This window comes from Cynocephalus volans, chromosome 1, assembly GCF_027409185.1.
Source record: "Cynocephalus volans isolate mCynVol1 chromosome 1, mCynVol1.pri, whole genome shotgun sequence".
Classification (NCBI taxonomy): domain Eukaryota; kingdom Metazoa; phylum Chordata; class Mammalia; order Dermoptera; family Cynocephalidae; genus Cynocephalus; species Cynocephalus volans.
The window spans coordinates 218383115-218401951 of record NC_084460.1 but is presented as its reverse complement, the minus strand read 5'-3'; the positions used below and the strand labels follow the sequence as shown (position 1 = coordinate 218401951).

At 34.2% G+C, this 18837-nt stretch overlaps 1 protein-coding gene across 4 annotated transcripts in view; it reads right to left on the bottom strand.

Annotated features, from left to right (window-relative positions):
* Positions 1 to 18837, bottom strand: part of MBD5 (methyl-CpG binding domain protein 5) — a 130692-nt gene that overhangs the window by 34011 nt on the left and 77844 nt on the right. For all 4 annotated transcript variants that reach the window (XM_063113356.1, XM_063113363.1, XM_063113351.1 and 1 more), the window contains 3 exons: positions 15647 to 15749; positions 14401 to 14581; positions 7799 to 9934 (listed from right to left, as the gene is read on the bottom strand). In XM_063113356.1, the coding sequence (XP_062969426.1) occupies positions 7799 to 9934; positions 14401 to 14581; positions 15647 to 15749 (2420 nt within the window). The remainder of the gene's footprint in view (positions 1 to 7798; positions 9935 to 14400; positions 14582 to 15646; positions 15750 to 18837) is intronic.

Genomic DNA, 18837 nt, shown 5'->3' with positions numbered 1-18837 from the left:
GTCTCATTTTAAAAATTGTTTTTCAAAATAAAGGTAATGTCTACACATTTAGATTTACTTTTCTTCTTGTGCACTAATACTCTTTAAGAAAAGTCATTGTTCATATTGTGCTCAACTCTTAAACATTAATTATATTGCTAAACATGTCTTTGTATGTGTACAAGAAAGGGCATAAAGCTCATACCACATGAGCTTTAAAGTGCTTTAAAAATGCCATTATACCAGTTTGAGGTACATCTCCAATTTTGAATAAACACTATTGTATGCTGGGAAACATTTTCTAAATTGACATGCCCAAACACTGATTTTTACCCATAAAATTCAAGAACCTAAGAAATGAGTCATATGGAAGGTATTCCTTCACCATTTGACCTTTTTCATTTGCTTTAGTGAGTGTACTTTCATTGCAAACAGGGTCAATGGTAGTCTTTAATAAAAATGAATGCTTCCAGAAATAAAAGAAAATATCATGGCCCAGTGAGTTTAATATAACTCATCTTTCAATACCACATTTCAGTGAAATTTTCTCTTCTACACAGTAAAGAACTGATTTTTAATGATAACAATAATAATAAATTGAAAGATAAGCATGGTGATGTGTATTTACAAAAATATATATCAATCTCTATCTTTGGATTCTGATGTAAATTCCTAACATTCCTTTATTTGTAATAGAAAGGAAGTCCTAGGAGCTAGTGGCTATTTTGTTTTGCACAAGGAAGAGAGGGAGGGACCCAAAACAAAAGTTCTTAGGAGAAGCACAAGATGGGGAAGTTAGCAATTGCAGAAGGAGGAAACGCTTTACACTCAAGACAGGGCCTCGCCACTGCGGAGAAGGAAAGAACAACAGAGATGCACCTTGAATCTTGGAATATGACATCTACCTAGTTATACCTGCATCAAAGAGGTCAGTCTTGTGGTGGTAATAGTCAGAAAAAGATTTTTTTTTTTTTTGCTACTGATCATGTTCTGTTTCCTTACTTAATACAATAGAATTATTCTGAAAATGGCTGGAATTAATTTAAAAATGCTCCAGGTTTTCCAGTTTACCCAAGTAACAAAGTTTTCTGTCTTTGCAAACAAGTGTCCCTTTTATCTCAATTTTCTTAATATTTATTGTGAAGAAACAAATGTTCAGAAAAGAAGTTATGTCTCTTGCTTGGTAGGATTTCTATTCTCTGAATATGCGCTACGGTGCATAAGTTAAAATGCTTCATCAATATTCCAGTCGAGAGTTTTGTCTCATTTTGTGTAATGAGCAGAGTAAGCTGAGTTTCTATGTTATTAATATGGTTAACTTTGTATCCTTTTATTGTACCCTGCTTTATCTGCAGTGCTAAAATGTTGCCTAGTACATACTAGGTACTCAATAAATATTTGCTGAATTACCTCATGAATATTCTAAAACATTATTAAGACCTATGAGTGGGCTGCAAAGTCAATTCATTATGCTCCAACTAGTATTTTTTGACAAAAGAAACAGAATAGAAAAGGAAATATAGAGAACATTGCTAAGGTACTACTTCATGGAAACTGTTTCTATTAGTTTTATACATGAGTTAGTAGGTGCTAAAATCATTTCAGTAGGCCATGACTGTCATTAAAAAAAAGAAACAGAAATAAGATAGGATAAGAGTGCATGGGATCAAAAATATCAGAGTGCATCACATGTGTTAAGTATTTTTTTCATGAAACTTTTATTTATTATGCAATAAAAATGTAAATCTAGTGGACTATAATGCAAGTTAATTTCTTACTGTGGGAAGAAATAAAAAAAAATTTGAAAAACACTGCTTTAGGATCAGGCCCCTGAGTTGCCCTCTCTGTGGGGGCTGGTCTATGGAGTTGTGTTCCAGGGAGCATATTTATCTGACTATAGTGGAAAAGGCGTCCTTGTAGAGTCATGCAGCTCAGGAGCCCTGCTCTAGGATATCTGTGAAGAATACTTTCACTAATACCTGTGACGACAGGTCTTGGATAAATACTCCAAACTTCCCTGGACTAGTTCCCACCCCAGGAATACCTCAGTAACTCCTTCAGACTTCTGTTGTCTAGTTCCACTTTTAATCTGTAAAAAGGTGAGTTTTCACTTTGAATTTTCAAGAAGTATAATTACTAGGAAATAAGTTTTACTTTGCTCTTTGCTTGGCTGGTCTTAATGTTGTTTGATATAAGTTCCTAGAAGATAAGAACTTTATTTATGATTTGAATTATTTAGAACTACTTGCATGTGGAAATGAAATCCACAGAAATATTTTTAGCCTTATTTTTTATGAGTCAAATTTCTGTAGAGTTATCACCTCTCCCTAGAATCTGGATACTTTTCCAAACTGCTTAAATGCTTCCATCTTTTTGATTCTAGTAATTAATAGCTTAGGCATCTCCTAGAGAACTGAAGGATTTCTAGTGCCTTTATAAGTGAACTAAACATATTGTAATGGAATAAAATTCTCTCAGTTTGCACACTAGGATGATTTATTTCTTGAAAGGTACAAAATAGATCATTGAATCAGCAAACATATCATACCACTCTGAGTTCAATTATCACGTTTGTTTACACAGACTCAATGTCTAAAAATCAAACATATTTTAAATCCTTCTTTAGTACACAAGAAAATATTAAACCTGGAACATGTAAAAAATAAGTGGTGGAACCCTGATATTAAGAGACCTTCTTAAATAGCAAGACATGTCTGTAGTAAAAATATCTTACATCAAAGAAGAAATGGCTCATTTTGTAAAAATTTAACTAAAAGAATAGACATAAATTTTTATCACACAATCCAGAGAGGGCCAGCTCCGTGGCTCACTCGGGAGAGTGTGGCACTGGGAGCGCCGAGGCCGCAGGTTCGGATCCTGTATGGGGATGGCCGGTGCGCTCACTGGCTGAGCGTGGTGCAGACAACACCGTGCCGAGGGTTGCAATCCCCTTACCAGTCAAACACAAAAACAAGAGAGAGAAGAGGGAAACTTTTAACCTAAAAGCTTAGTGCATCAGATGGTAATCTAGGCATTTAAAAATTTGGGTGGAAATACTTTCAAGAGCAACTATTATTTATTTGATCACAACCTTCAAGGAGCCTCTGCTTCTTTCCACAGTCTACTTTATAAGATTAAAAGATATTTCTATACAAACTACCCATATCCCGAGGAGGTTAATGTATAGTAGAACCCACCGTTACTCATTTTCATCCCTTAATCTTCTTGTACCTGTAGCTTCATCTAGAAAATGTAAGAGGTAACAACTCCCTTTATGCTCTTTACTGGCATGCTATGAGAATAAACAAACACTTAGAACCAAAAATCCAAACTCATTACTTCATAGTTTTTTACCCAAAGTGTTCTTTTGTGGTCTCACTATTTCATTCTCATATACCTACCATATCAATGGCTGTCCTGAGTTTCAATCAAATGTATTTTGTGCTGAAAGAAAACACTTTCTTCCGCAGAGTTTAAAAAAATATATAGAAATACTCATGAACATATATTTATTTGTAAGTTTATTTATATTTTTGTTTGTCAATGTATATCTTTAAGAGTTAAGGCAAATAAATGTTTGAATTATTTTTGCTTCTGGCACAAACCCATACTCTGCTCCCTCAGAGGATTATATTTTCACGTGTTTAGAAGAATTGATTACAGGTTTTGATTAGGAAAAAAGAGCATAAATGAATTTTAAAGTTAAAAAGTTATGTTGTGTTTAATAACTTTATCATATCGGAAGAAGGTAGGGTTGTTATTAAATATGTTAGCAGAATAATATAAAACTTTTTTCTTTCAGAATTGTGAAAAACCACAGGGCCACAGAAGGGATGGGTTGCTATGTGGATGCTGACAGGGCTAAGTCCTCTGTAGGGGCTTGGGTTACTGACATACGTATTTCTTTACATGGTAATCAGGTGTGCAGTAGTCAGAGGTCCAAGGAGGTGTGGGCCTTTTGAAGTTTGCCAGTCAAGGGCAATTGATCTTGGATTCCTCCCTACACGGGAACACCACAAGACACGTGCTGGAACCACTTATGTGCTGAAATTCGTCTCTTTAAAAAGTAGAAGTTGCTTTAAATGTACTTTATTGATGGATTTCCAGAACATACCTGCATTCAGCAGTTTGAGTGCTTGGCCTGAGAACTGGGAATTTTGAGGTTTGGTTGCCACATTCACCAGAGCTTTGCTTTATAACTTGAGGAATGTTACCAAGTATCCAACTGGTCAGTTTCTAAATCTGTTACATGGAAATATCAAACTTTACTTGTAATTTGATATTCCAAAAGCTAATAGAAACCTGTATACTTTACAACAAAGTATAGAAGCTTTAGTGGAAATGCAATTTGAAAACACCAAATAGAATTCATTCTTAAGTTTTAGAGATGTTTTTTAAGTACTTCATATCTTATATTTGATTTTGTTACTGTCTTTGCCTCCAGTTCCCATACTTGAGTTGTAGTACATTTTAAATGTGTTCCATAGAATTCACACATAGGCCTAAAAGACAATATTTGGGTTAAGACAGAAAAACTTATTTTAAAAGAAGTTAGGGGAGAGTGTGGTGCTGATAAAAGAAGTTATGAAGATAAATTATCAATCGAATTAAGCATTTTCAGAGCAAGTTATTTCTCATTTTAATTAATGTCTTAATGTAAAATTTTTGAGCTGCTGCTTAGGAGGGTAGAAAAAGGGACTGGAGTAAGCAGGAGGTCACCTGAGTTGTGTCTAGGCTCTCCTTCCACAGAGTGGAGTTGGACCGTATTTCCTGTGGTCTCTTTCACCCTCACCATGTTACCATGCTTGGAATGGCATGATTAGCATCTGCAGTCACTTCTTTCAAAGGTTTACTGACACATCACTCACTGGGAAACCCATTCTTACCTGACTGAGTTCATTAATTCATTAAAAAAAAGGTCACCAAATATGATTCACAAATAAGGGGTAGTTATCTTGATAATTTGGACATTCCATCAGCATTGACACAAACATGCTAATCATTGTACACTATAATATCAGAGTTGAAAAAGAGAAGGCAAAAATAACTGACTTTTGTCTAAAAGTACATCAGGAGTTTATAAATAAGGCTTCTAACATTCACTGATGTGCTTTAATTTACTATCTATTAAACATTTTTAAAGGTTTTGAAAGGGAAAACTATTTTTTACCATTAAATGTTTCAGATGAAGAATTTATGCAGCTGGGAAAAAAAATGGATTTTAGAATCAGGTGAGCCTGAGTTCAAATTCTGATTCAGTTACGTACGATTCTGGACAGTTATTTAATTACTCTGAGGCTCAGTTTGCTCATCTGTAAAATGGGGACAATAATACATCATACTTTGGAAAACTACACCAATTAGAAATAATATAGGTAAATCACTTGGCACAGAATAGGTAATTGATGATAGTTATAAGCTAAATTTTAAGAATAAAATGTGTTTTTCTTCTACTGTCTTACTGGTATGCTAGGAATACCTAGCAAAACTCTTACAGGAGTAGCTTTGACTGTCATCTGCTGTCTCATTCTGAATGCCCAGCCTGGGCACTCAATGATTATTTGAGGGATGAATAAATGTCAATGTAAATAGATGTTTGGGCTAGGCAATTACAATGACAGTACATTGAGTTGATACAGTTCACTACATAGGAAAAAGAAACATGGCATTAGAGATTTCAATGGTTAGCTCATTAAAAGTTACATTAATTAGCAAATCAATCCATTTTTCATAAACAGCTGTACATCAGCCCCGCATACATTAATTAGTATTTAATTTTATTAAGTTTAATATTTTAAAAATTCTTAACTAATGTAGATTTTTTTTAAGCCTATGCCTCCTGTTAGCTTACACATGATTGGTCATGTTCTTATTATTACTAGACCTCTATTTTTATTTCTTTTATCTATTTGTATGCTAATACTTTTCTTATATTAATACATTTTAACATGTGAGCTTTGACACCTCTAGCTCTAGCAACCCAGGTCAGATGTTTTACAGAGATATATGGAACAAGAAAATAAATGACAAGGTTATATGAAATAAGTCTAAATCTGATGATCAGAAGAAACAAGAATATAAATAAATATTGGTCTTTTCAATTATAGATTAGTTGAAATACATTACTAATAAAATACCTACACTTTGCACATATAACGTTAGACCTGAAATGAAGTAAACTGAGGTAAGGGCTATCAAAATTATATAATACAATGAAACTAACAATGTCTCATCAAAATAATTGAAGGTATGCTCAATAAATAATGGCGTATTTTTAAATAGTTATGAACTTTACATAACTTTAATCTGCTGAATGCATAAGATTAAATTTTCATTTGCGTGGAATTATCTAAAAAAGAATTATGAGTCAGTGAAAAGTTGGAAGCTCCTTATGGGATAAGTATTGTGTTAAACACATAAAAAATGAAGTTTCATGAAATTTCTTAAACTAAGAATATTAAGAAGGCACTAATCATTTCAAATAACTTCTAAACCTTACATTCTTTTTAACATAATCGGTCATTGAACAGTTCTTCATTAAATACTAACATCAAAACACAACACATAACAGAAGATGTGAAGGATGGCAGGTTTAGGTGGCAACACCAGTAAAGAAAACATTTGATTTTTTACTATCAGCAACAAAGACATGTAGGTTATAAAGCTTTTCCAGCATGGTGGTAAAAATACTCATACAGTCTACACATGTCTAAATAATAGCTTATTATTAAAAGCCTTAGCAATTTTCTCATTTCCAGTAGTAAACTGGTTTTTAAAGCACACTGTTTTCATATCTGAATAATAATGTCTCTTAAATTGTTTTTTATTTCCTCCTTGTCATTTCCTGCAAATCTCAAATCATTAGTGTGAGGTTTCGAGTATTTTTTCTAATGTTTTCATGGTCAAATTTTCTGATGTCTCAATGGATTTACTTCTTTAGTGCTCCGTACAACGTTTTTATAACAATTTCTGAGGACTCTATTGCACAAAACATAGGTCTTTTTCTAATGTGTCTACTTTTAAATAAATTTGTCTCCTTCATTAATAGTGGATGAAAAGGTACAATAAATTTGGGTTTAAAATGTTAATGGTTTTTAATGTTAATGGTAAAAATAATGTTTTAGTTCTACAAGAAAACTGTAAAACAATTTCAAGATCAAGAATTCTGGAAATCAGGTTTTCAAGCCTTTTTTTTTTTATTAGAAAACTTAAATTATTACCTTTTTAAAAAGGGGGTAGCCAATATCCATTTTTGCCCTTTCTCAAACAAATAATAATAAAGGATAGCAAACTAGGATAACCACATGAGAAGACACCTTTCTACTTCGTACAACTTCTGGTTACCTTTTCCTATCCATTCACCTATTTCTATTCAGCAGCAAGAAAAATAATATCCATTTATTTTTGCCTCTGTGTTTTCCAAGATGAGCTTCATTTACCTGAATACAAAGAAAAGCTAGGGGAAACGGCTTTTATATTAGCATAGACCAAGAATATGACTCATGAACCAGTACCCTGCCTTCTATGGCTTCTTTTGCAGTTTAGAGTCCAATGGTTTTACAACCAACTGAAAGTCAAACAATATTCAAAATGACAGATTGACAACAAATAACAGAAACACTTGTAATCTCCTTAGCTGTTGTTCTTTCCAATAGACAAATACCTAGCACTCTGTAAATAAAGTTATAAATACTAAAGAAATGAAGAGAATTTCACAATGGGGAAAGGATCATTTCTTATAATAAATATTTTGGTACAAATTTTTTAAAAACGTAGAAAATTTAGTACCTTTGGGTACTTTTTTCTAATAAAACCATACCTGCTTCAGAACTTGTTTGATTATAGCTGCTAACAATGCTGTTTGGTATCACTGGAGTGGAGGACGTTGAAATTCTTGACTGAGGTGGATTGGGATGTAATGAATTTCCTAAAGCCATGCCCGACTGACTGAGCATCCCACAGTTCCCGCTAGCCTGAATCTGATTTATTAAACCTGCAAGATGGTGGTTGGGGACGGGACTGTTACTGTGAACAAAGTTAGTGTTTGCATTGTGGCAGTGCACGGCTTCCCCTCTTAAAGGTATGTTCTGTGTCAGTGAGTTCTGAAGAACACTGGAGTTCATATTGGGATCTGTAAAATGCAGCTGGTTAGCAGAGCAAGGCAAAGCAGTATTTGAGCCCCCACAACCCGGGGTACTATTGCTACTCAAGTGAGAGCTTTGACAACTCATAGACTGTAGTAACTGAGACATTGAACTGATGGGAAATGAACCCTGACCCTGCTTCCTTAGCAAGTCGGGTCCGGGTTTAGGAACTGCAGAACTATCCATTTGAGACTGTCTGAGCAAACTCAGCACTGTGGTAGATGGCTGTTTTCTTTTTCGCAATGAGTCTTTTTGCTGAGACATCAGCTTATCTCTTAGTGCTGCTCGACCACTTTGCCCTTCCCCTGTTGGGAGAAGCATGTTGGCAGTAGGAGGGAACATGGTGTTTAAAGTGCTATGTCCTTCAGTGTTGCCACTGCAGGCAACAGCTCCAGAATTGCTACTGCTGCTACTGTTGTTACCAGCAAGTTTGTTTTGATTTGCTAGCTGTGCTTTGGCTGCTGCTGATAGTAAACTACTTGCTGGAAAGGAGGCAGCATTGTGCTGGTTCAAGATCTGATTTAAAGGCATTCCCAGCAAACCAGGCTGACTCTTTACAGAACCACTTCCGGCAGATGCAGTAGGAAAAGCGGCACTGCTTGGGGTATTTAGTACATTACCCATTCCAGCAATTAATGGGTTAGGGATATCCTTGTACTGATGATGTCCATCAGACTTGGTAGAAGGGCTTGATGGCATCGATGGCCTTGGGGACCCTATTGTTGACCTTGGTGACCTAGGTAGAACCTTAATACCACTACAAGTGGCCTGGGGTCCCACAGGTGGCATCATGAAATTCCCATGATCTGATGATGTGGAAGATGAGCGTGATCTTTGGGGCGATGCCTCAATCCTTCCAATTCCAGTCCCCATCATGTGCACTGGAGATGTCACTGGAGATGGGGACAGGGAGGTTGAAGCTGAATGCTGAATTCTTTGCCCATGACTCCCATGATTCATGTGACCAGGTTTTACGGTTGGCAAAGGGAGATTACTTGGCAAAGGAACGACAGCAGGAGGCATGCTTACATTCATCACAGGTACCTGAGAGTGGACATTTGAATGGAAACTGGTTGGGTTAATGATAACAGGGTTCTGATTCACTGGTTTACTAGGAATAGGGTCAAGAATGCCAAGTGGATCTTTCTCAGATGTTAATGGCTTTTTCTGAAGAGCACAAGAAGGTGGAGGTGGGGGAGGTGGGCCTTGGGGTGGTTTGTGGTGAAACATTGCTCGTGGTATTTCCATATTAGTTGAAAAATTACACATTGGTTTTTTCATTACTGGACTCTTTGTAGTTAAGGTTGGGGAAAGAGGTATATTAGTCCTTCCAGCCATTGCACAGGATGACTGTACAGGAGAACCATGTAGCATTACTGAAGGTGGAGAAAGAGGAGTCCTATTCAGGTGAATAGGACTAGAATTGGGAGCTCCATGAAAACCAGGATTATTTCTTGTGAAAACATCAGGACTTCCAAGTGGGTCAGTCCTTGGAGAGATTGAGCCATCTCCATAAATCTGGGAACCTGATGATGCTGGGCTAGGCAGGCCTCCATGGCTGCCACGGAATGGAGATTTCTGTCCATGCTCATTGCTGCCCAATCTCTGCCGGGGGTAGACAGGGTGGAGTTCTTGTTGCTGGCTTCCAGGCAGTTCTTGTACATATAGCCTTCCCATGGCATTTGATGATCCAATCATTAACTTGAAAGGATTCTTACATTCAGGCATTACAGAATTTGTAATTCCTTCATGAGACTTATTTCTTATTGATCTTGGAGTTGCTGCCCGTGAAGGTACTACTGGAGTTGCATCTGACATGAAAGAGAGAGAAAAAAATTCTGTTAATAGTCTCAATTCTTTTCTGTTAGGAAGGAGGGAAGGAAAGAAAAAAAAAATCAGTAAAGGAGAGAGAGGAAGGGCATTTGGAAATAGAAATGTGCAAATAAAAGCTGTAATTCTAAGCAATTAAAAAAGTTCTGCATGCTATATTAAACTTTGATTTTAAAAATATACATTATTCTCCCTTAATTGACCAAAGGTCCTCAACAATTTCTCATTATGCTTATTTACCTCCTATCTTTTGAGAAAGCATGGGCATCTAATCTAAATCAGTACACACTGACATTAGACATTCTAATAATATTTAGAATATGTAAAATCAAGATTGACAGCCCAGATGGAAATGGTGATGGCTTTACCTTGTCAGATTCAAAATTTTTAAGAACACAGTTAAAATAGAAAATTGTAATACATGTGGCATAATATTTTCTTGGGTGATTTAACTGAATTGCCATTTCCATCAGAAAATTTGTTACCCTATAAATGTTTCTGTTACCTTAGTGAAATCTTCTTAGGACAGCTATGGCAAAGTTTCCTTATCCCAACACTTTCACTGTGAGAGTAAGAATCTTAATTTCTGTGAATTAAGGGAATGAGATTACAAATATTTTATAATGGGAATGATAAGAATGAGAGCAGTGATATGGCAATCATGCTTAGCTTTACACCATATCTGTAACACTGCAACACTACAATTTCTTTGTCCTTAATTAGTCATTTTGTAAAAACAGCCTTAGTCAACCAACTTAGGTAAAAGATTGCAATTCTCTTATTAGGACAGAATTCTCATGTAAAATTTAGTTGAAGTGCTAAAACCTTCAGTACTGGTTTCCAATTGAGTATTCTCTTTTTACATGCGTGCATTTCTCCCTCTCTGGCTTTTTGGAATCCCTTCAGTTCGTTTGGAGATCAGACAGAATACAGGCAACAAAAGCAAGCTGGTTCATCATACAGAATTTTCACTCTATCATGTCAGAATACTAGGTTTAAGTTTTTTAGCCCCTAAGGATGTTTAACTATTTTATAAAGTTATGCCTTATAAGACACAGACAGCAAATAAAATTCATTTCATATGCCAATTCCCATCAATCGGTGGTGGCTGCTTAGGTAACTGTGTTGAAAACGAGGCTGAGGTCTAGCTGAGCTCCATGAGAAAAAGCCAGTGAGTTTATCATAGGCACAGGAGGCAGGAGTGGCACCAATCATACTATATATTTACCAGACCTGTTTGGAGACTTACAACATACTGGTATTAGCATATATAGTTAGATTCATTTGCAATCTCAGAAGTACACTTACATAAGTGGATAATTAATTACACATTTAAAATAAATATACTTCTCCTATCTGCTAATAGCTACATAGTACACAGGTCAAATCATATCATAACAATTTCTGAGATAGTGGTTCTCAACTTGGGGTACACAGAAGTCTAGACAGGATGTATTCAAGTTGGAAGACAATGCAGTGAACGTGTGTTTTCCTTGGGAAACGTGGACTTTCTGATTCTAGCATGGAAGAGGTTCTTTGATAGAGTGATTTCTGGATATAACATATGAAAAGTTGAGAATCAATGATGTAAGAAAACATAGGAGATATACTCAACCTAAGCTTATTGTCTTGTTCAAGAGTTTTTTGTTTGTTTGTTTTTTGGTTCACTAGTCAAGTGCAGTGGTGAGAAAAGAGAGATTTTTAAAGTTTATAATTAAAGAAGTAATATATAAAAAAATTGGGGGCACAGTGCTTGTCATATAGTGAGACCTCAGTTATATGTTAACTAAGCATTACCACTAGCATCATCATGGGGTTGACTGCATTCTCTTCTGTAACAAAATCACCTATTTGCATCTTTTCTTGGGTGTTAATGTATTTATTTAATTACCTACAGTTCAGTGATTAAAAATATAGACATTAGTATTTTTATATTCAACTAACAGAATTTAGACAATAGCTATGGTTTAGAAAGGATTTTTTCCATACCTGAAAAATAGTTATCATCTTTAAAATACAGGAACACTAAATAAACAAACAAAAGTCAGGCTGATGTTATGTTACAGTTAGGAACTAAAGTATACAAGAGTTGGCAAGTGTAAATGTTATGCACCCATCAAGTACTTTCATGTATATTCAAGGAGACCTTTCACAAGAATAAACAGAAACAAAACAAATGTTTATATATTTAAATAAATGAAGTGAAAACTACTATGTGAATCTTTTACACTTTTGATTACTCAAATCTCAACTTTATGATAACATAATTTAAAATTAGGAAACTGAAATAAACACTATTTCTGAAGCTAGTAAAGGTAGTAATTAATCCATAAAATGTACCATGTTAAAAGGGGATGGAGATGTACCTATTATTACCTGTACTAGTTAAATATTTACCTTTAATTTAAATAATTGAACTTGTATGTACAGGTATGAAAAAGGACCTAGATCAAGATTTTTCTATGTCTTTAGAGAGGCAACAAGGCAGACTCTGTACAAACTGGTAAAACTGTTTGATATAATGTGATATGAGAACAGCAGCAGATAAATGTGCAAACACACATGGCAAGGCAATATGCAAAAATGAAAACACAGTTACACCAAGGTGACAGAATAATGGTGAATTTTAAATATTTTATTACTATTAAATATGTCTTTAAATTGTTGTATTATCTTTTAATTTTAAAAAATGTAGCTTATTAAAAGAAAAAAAAGTTCCCTAAAAGATTTTTTTCTTACATACCTTACTGGAACAATTTTTTTCCTGATTGTTCCTACTAAAGTTTAAACGTTAGAAGGTTACTGGAAAGGAGCTCTGTGCTAATAACTGCCAAATTTCTCTCCCTGTCCTCTTCATGAGTTCTAAATGTGAATCTTTAATTACCTGTATGATGTGGCAACTGTTCTTCCTTTTATCCAAACCTCTCAATAATTTGGCCCCTATTTCCCTATACATCCACTTCCACTCAAGTCAGATTAGCTTCCATATTATCCCTTAATTATGCTACACTCATTTTGGAGAAGAATTTTCATATTGCCCTCATATGTGTAAATCTTATTTTCCAAGACTGATGCAAATCCGAGCTTTGCCATAAAACCTTCTCTGATCACTACAGGCTATGCTTATCCTTATTTTTCAGAACTCTGCAGAACAGTACCACTTACTGCTTACAAACAAATGCTTTGGTGCTTAGCCATATTTTATTCTAATCATTCAAGTGTTCAGTAGATCGTAATATTTTAGAGGGATTTCATATTCTGGTCCCTACAAAAAGAAGTTCCTAAGTCTCAAAGTATAATTCCACAGAGTACATATTACTCATAAAGGGAAAGAGGTACCTTAACAATGGAAAAATCTGATGGACACAACCTTAACCAAGCAATCAAACTTAATGTCAATAATACTGGATAAACTGACATTCTGTGCCTCCTGATGAAGACATAACATCACCTATGCAGCATTCCTACCAAACTGTGTTTAACCTGAGCATAAATATGAGGAAACAATCAGGCAAATCCAAATTGAGGAACATCCTACAAAGCTGACCTGGACTCTTCAGAAATTTCAATGTCAGGATTTAAAAAGACTGGGGAATTGATGTAGATTAAATAAATGAAACAACTTTTCTTTGTGCACAATCTTTGATTGTATTCTAGATTTTAAAACAGACTGAATTTTTTAAAAAAACCTGTAAGAGATATTATTAGGACATTTGGAGAAAGTGAATACAGACTGCATATTAGATAATATTATATCAATATTAAATTTCCTGAATGTGATAATCAGATTGTGGTTATGTAGAACATCCTTGTGAGCTGATTGTCACAATATCTGCAACTTCTGCATCAAACTGTTATTTGGTGAGTCTAGGTGAGGGGTATATGGGTACTTAATGAACTATTCTTGTAATTTTTCTGCAGCTTTGAAATTAAAAAAAAAAAGTATGTGTGTGTGTGTGTGTGCGCATGTGTGTGTGCACGCATGCATGAATTTTTGGTGGGTGACGGGGGGGTGATACAAAATGTGCCCAGCAAGGTGATTTCTGTTTAGTAGGTATTCAATAAATAGCTGTTAAATAAATGAAAGAATAATATTGCTAGTTCCTAATAACAGTGCTAGGCTGTATTTGGGGACTTGATACCACACATTACAATCCAGGCCTAGAAAAAAGACTACCATTTGTTTCCTAAAAACCAATGGTGTTTTCTTTTGTTAGTTCAGCTCACACCCGCATAGCATATGTATGTGCTAGTCTTTATTCTGCTTGTTTAACTAGATAATCTGCATAAGAAATTTTCGGAAATAACCTCGTGGTAATTTTTCAGAACTAGTTTGCTTTTTGTAATAAAATAATAGAACAAATGGGAATGGGAAAATGCTTGGCAAAATGATTTCCAGTGACTCCTGCGAGAGGAGAATTCCTAAACCCTTCACCATATTACATACTTGTTCCTCCTCCGGGACTGGTGAGCACCAGAGAAGGATGTGGGGCTTCCATGCTTTTATGAAGTGTGGCCACTGCAATGATTTTTCTTTTATGTATGCATAGCTTTGTGACATCTTCATCTGCCTTAACATCTTCTGCAGTTCTCTGTTTCACAGCAGCTCCAGGATCAAAATTAAACACCTGGAAAAAGCACAGCTTTTGTTTAGAGTATGTCTGTAAAAAGATTTAATAGAAAGATCCCCTTGTTTTTTAAAAAATGTTGTGCATAGATTAAGCCATAAATCTGAATACAACTTTATCAGGTATTTATATTTAAGAAAAGCAACTTTATATAACTTAATAAAGACCTCTGCTGAACTCAAGGTTTTTAGTAGCAAAGTAAATAATGAATATTATCCTAATTCTAAGACTGCCAAGATAAACAAATGGGAAGGTATAATATCTGATAATGTTCCCAATTTTAGATACTGCCCAATGTTTTAACAGTACAAAAACAGATAAAATACAGTTAAAAAAAAAACTGAAAAGCTATGACAATTCTACATGTTAACTTTTTCTTCAGCTTCATTTCATTACTATATGAATATAACCTTTTTGTTGATCTTAAAAAATCTATTACTCTATTATAAAAAATCTTATAATTTAAATCCTTTTTAAGGGAATGTGGTGATATACAAATAAAAAGAAAAAAGTTGTCTATTAATTTTTAGATTTAAAGTTAGCACTAAAATAGACATTCAGAGAATAACCTATTCCTATAGCAAATAATATTTTACTATTTTTAATGATTTTACTTTTTACCTTGAGAAGGAGTAAAACAGTTTCATATTTTGGCTATGAGGGTTCAGCTTTGTGATTTTAGGAATATTTGTGGCAGATTTATCAACACCAGCACTAAAAATAACATTGCAGTTTTGAGCAGTTATAGTACTGAAAGAAAATATTGCATTACTAAATACTGAGCATAAGTATAGCTCTAATAAAAAGGCGCAAAGGTAGTTTTAATGAAATAGTTAATATGAATATAGGTTTGACACCTTTAAAATGACTCTTGGATATGAATTATTTTCCACCATCTTTAAGCATTCTAAAATGCATGCAAGAGACTTCTAACTAGATAAAGAATTAAAATGCATATATGACTGGAGAAGTAATATAAAAATGAAATGCCAAATGAGAAAAGCAAATATATAAAATACCTAAAAAGCAAAAAAAACTGCTGTAGATCTGTTGTGAAATGGTTACCTTGGGAAGAATAAGAGGACATTCCAAGCCACACTTGCATGTTCCATCTGTAAGCAGGTATGTTTTAACCTGCTCCAAGCAAGATAACAAAGACCCACTGGGACTGTAAAAATAGTTTAAAAAAACATCAGGAAATAATTTTGACTGCACATATTGTATGAAAAAAGGCATGATTTACAGTCTTACTGTCCTTCACAGGATAATACTTTCCCACTAGGCAAAAGCATTTTCTTTGTCAATATTATGTTAGCTATGAAATTATAGCCGTTAACATTGCTCTTTCTTTTGAACCAAAATATTTCTCAGAAAAATACAGATCTTCATAGAAAATTAAATAAAATTATTTTGAAAACCAAGAGTGGACTAAATATGGGAAAAATGCTATTCTTAAGAAAGGACAGAAGTAGCCTAGAAAGAAATAGGAATGAGAAAACTACATAAAAGTAATCACTATCATTTTAAACTAGAAGATCCACTTTTAAAGCTCTTTGAGAGAAAACTGAAATTTAGGAACATGCTGGGGTTCAAACCAGAAAGTTGCAGCTAACAAATTTTTCTCTCTGTACTTTGGAGTCTAGAATCAAGTTGCTCCTATGTAAAAGCGGGCTTCTCTTTTCTCCTCCTCACCCATGTGTTTCTTTGAAGATAGATCAGTGTGGCCCAAATTAAATTATACCGAAGAGCCAAACCATATAGAGAAAGAGAAGGGAATCAAGCAGATCTGACAAAAGATGGAGAACTTTTGAGGATAAATGGTTTTAGGTGGCAGATAGGTGCCTTGCAGTTCTTCTGGCTGGTAATTGGGAAGGTGCTTCAATGTTACTAATTTTCTTCAGGTCACAAAAGTCACGATATGTGAATACTGATCAAGTTCAAATCTACAGTTTAGGCATTAATTCAGATGACAGGGTAAGTCTTTGATTTTTATTTACAAGGGGAGTTAAAAAGGGCAATTTTCATTTTAGGACTTTTATTATCAATATGTCAATTTTACAACTTAAATGCATACTATGCTTTGAAATTATTACATACTTTTCATTTCAGACTACCTATTTATGACTATTTACCAAAACTTCACTTAAGTCTGGTCAACACTCACCCAGCGACAACACTCTCCATTTCATATACAAAGCATTACACTACTGGACATAGATTATTCTGTCTCTACAAAAACACAGGTAGTAGTTTTTATCTATAAATGAACCAGCTTTAAAATGCAATTCGTATTTTGATTATGGATAATCATACAAGTGACTCTCGCATGTAGAAAGTCTGAATGAAAATCCTCAACTTCGTCTAATTACTCATTTATGTAGGCTACTTTTTATCGGATGATGATATACAAAGAATAATAATTCCCATATTATAGACCACAGTTCCACAACAGCAGGGAGGGGCAGTAAGATGTTTCTGTAGGTCCGAAAATTTTAATAAAACAAAGTCACCAAAAAAGTATCTTACTGATTTTTCACATGAAGAATTCATGAATTTGATGAAAAGAAACTGCCCAACATTTTATTTAAAAGAAAGTGTATGGACTGAATTTAACTGCAAAATTAAACTTGAAGACAAGAATTCCTGAATCTTGTTAAGAGTACGCTATCCCAGACACATCAAAAACACTTCCTCTCAATCAGTCAGCTGGGTTCTTTCCTTCAGTTGTAGATCTTCAATTAACTTTTGGGAGTAATAATTAATATAGAAAATAGTTACAAGTCTTGGAGCATAGATAAAGCTTAGAAGATTGAAAGCAGGTGGAAAATTTAATGTGTAGCCTCAATGCCACTGTGAGGCAGGAGCAGCTGGAGACTAACGTAAAAATTACTAGCAAACTGCACATTGAGAAGGAGCTATAGAAAGAGAGCTAACTTCCTCTGTATGTTCAAGTAGTAATTTAACCAGTTATAGATAAACAAATCAAACCCATGCTGGCTTTATTTAATTTAGAAGTGCTTTACCTTACATGTACCTTAATTTCCAAAATAATTCTTAGTGTACAGATTTGGATTTGGAGAATTCATACTAACAGGAATGTCAGATAGTGAAGTCTAGTCAGACTTGGAACATCATGAACAAGATAACTGGCAGATTCTTAGACCTGTCATTTGAGCTTTGATTCCCAGACTTAATTTGGTTTTTGCTCTCAGCAATCTGAAAAGCTGATTTTTCTTTCATAAGGCTGAAGATGAAGTTAAAAAAAAAAAAAAAAAATCAAGATTTTAGAGTCACTTGCTCTAAGATGGATACACGTTTGCTGTTTACAGATTAGAACCATAACTATAAACATTTAACACTCGTCTCTTGCTATATTATATTTATAACAAAGTATTTTTGGAAGTTTGTTAACAGCACTGGTAATAGGAACACTTTGAGAAAATGATCCCCTGTGTCCTCCATCTTATCTACCAGAGCATGAGCTCCGTGTTCCCCGCTTTCATATCTTTTTATCCCAATTAATATAGAATACATCTTTAATATTACAGAAACAAAATAAATTATGTGACAAAAGAATTTCAGATGGTAATTAAATTTACCTCAAGAAATACCTTACACAAAACAAACCAACCCAGAATAGAATCTGAACTGAATTTCTGAGTTGTTATGGCATGAAGTCATGTGTTTACATAACAGAAAAACCTCATTCATATATATATACATCTTTGCAGAACTGGAGAATTCTGTTGAAGCTGGGATACAAATAGCCATGTTCAAAGTAATAGCATTAATTTAATGATGCAATGTGATATCTTTTTAAAGTTCTAATTATAATAGTTGTTTAATTACATTACAAAGATTGATTTATGGTATCCTAACCTTTCATGTACTTACTAAAAAACTACAAAGTAAGGAACTTAGATGCTAATTATTTAATAAGTAAGTCTAAAGCTTCTTGCCAGTAGTTCAGTTATTCCATCCAACTTGTTCTACAAGAAATCAAAATTTAAAAGAGCTGGCATTTGCATTTTATTTGTATGATTTTTACTTGTAAGAGCCATCTCCATTAAGATTTTTCATTTTTACTATTATATACAAGAAAACAGATTAAAAACTATGAAGAAAAATAAGAAAACTATTTTTAGCTGGTATCAGGCATTAATAAGTCTAATAATTAAAATTGCCTATAGACAAAAAAAAAACCACTCAATCTTATTATCAGGAAAGCCAGTTGAAGCACTCTGAAGGAGACAGTA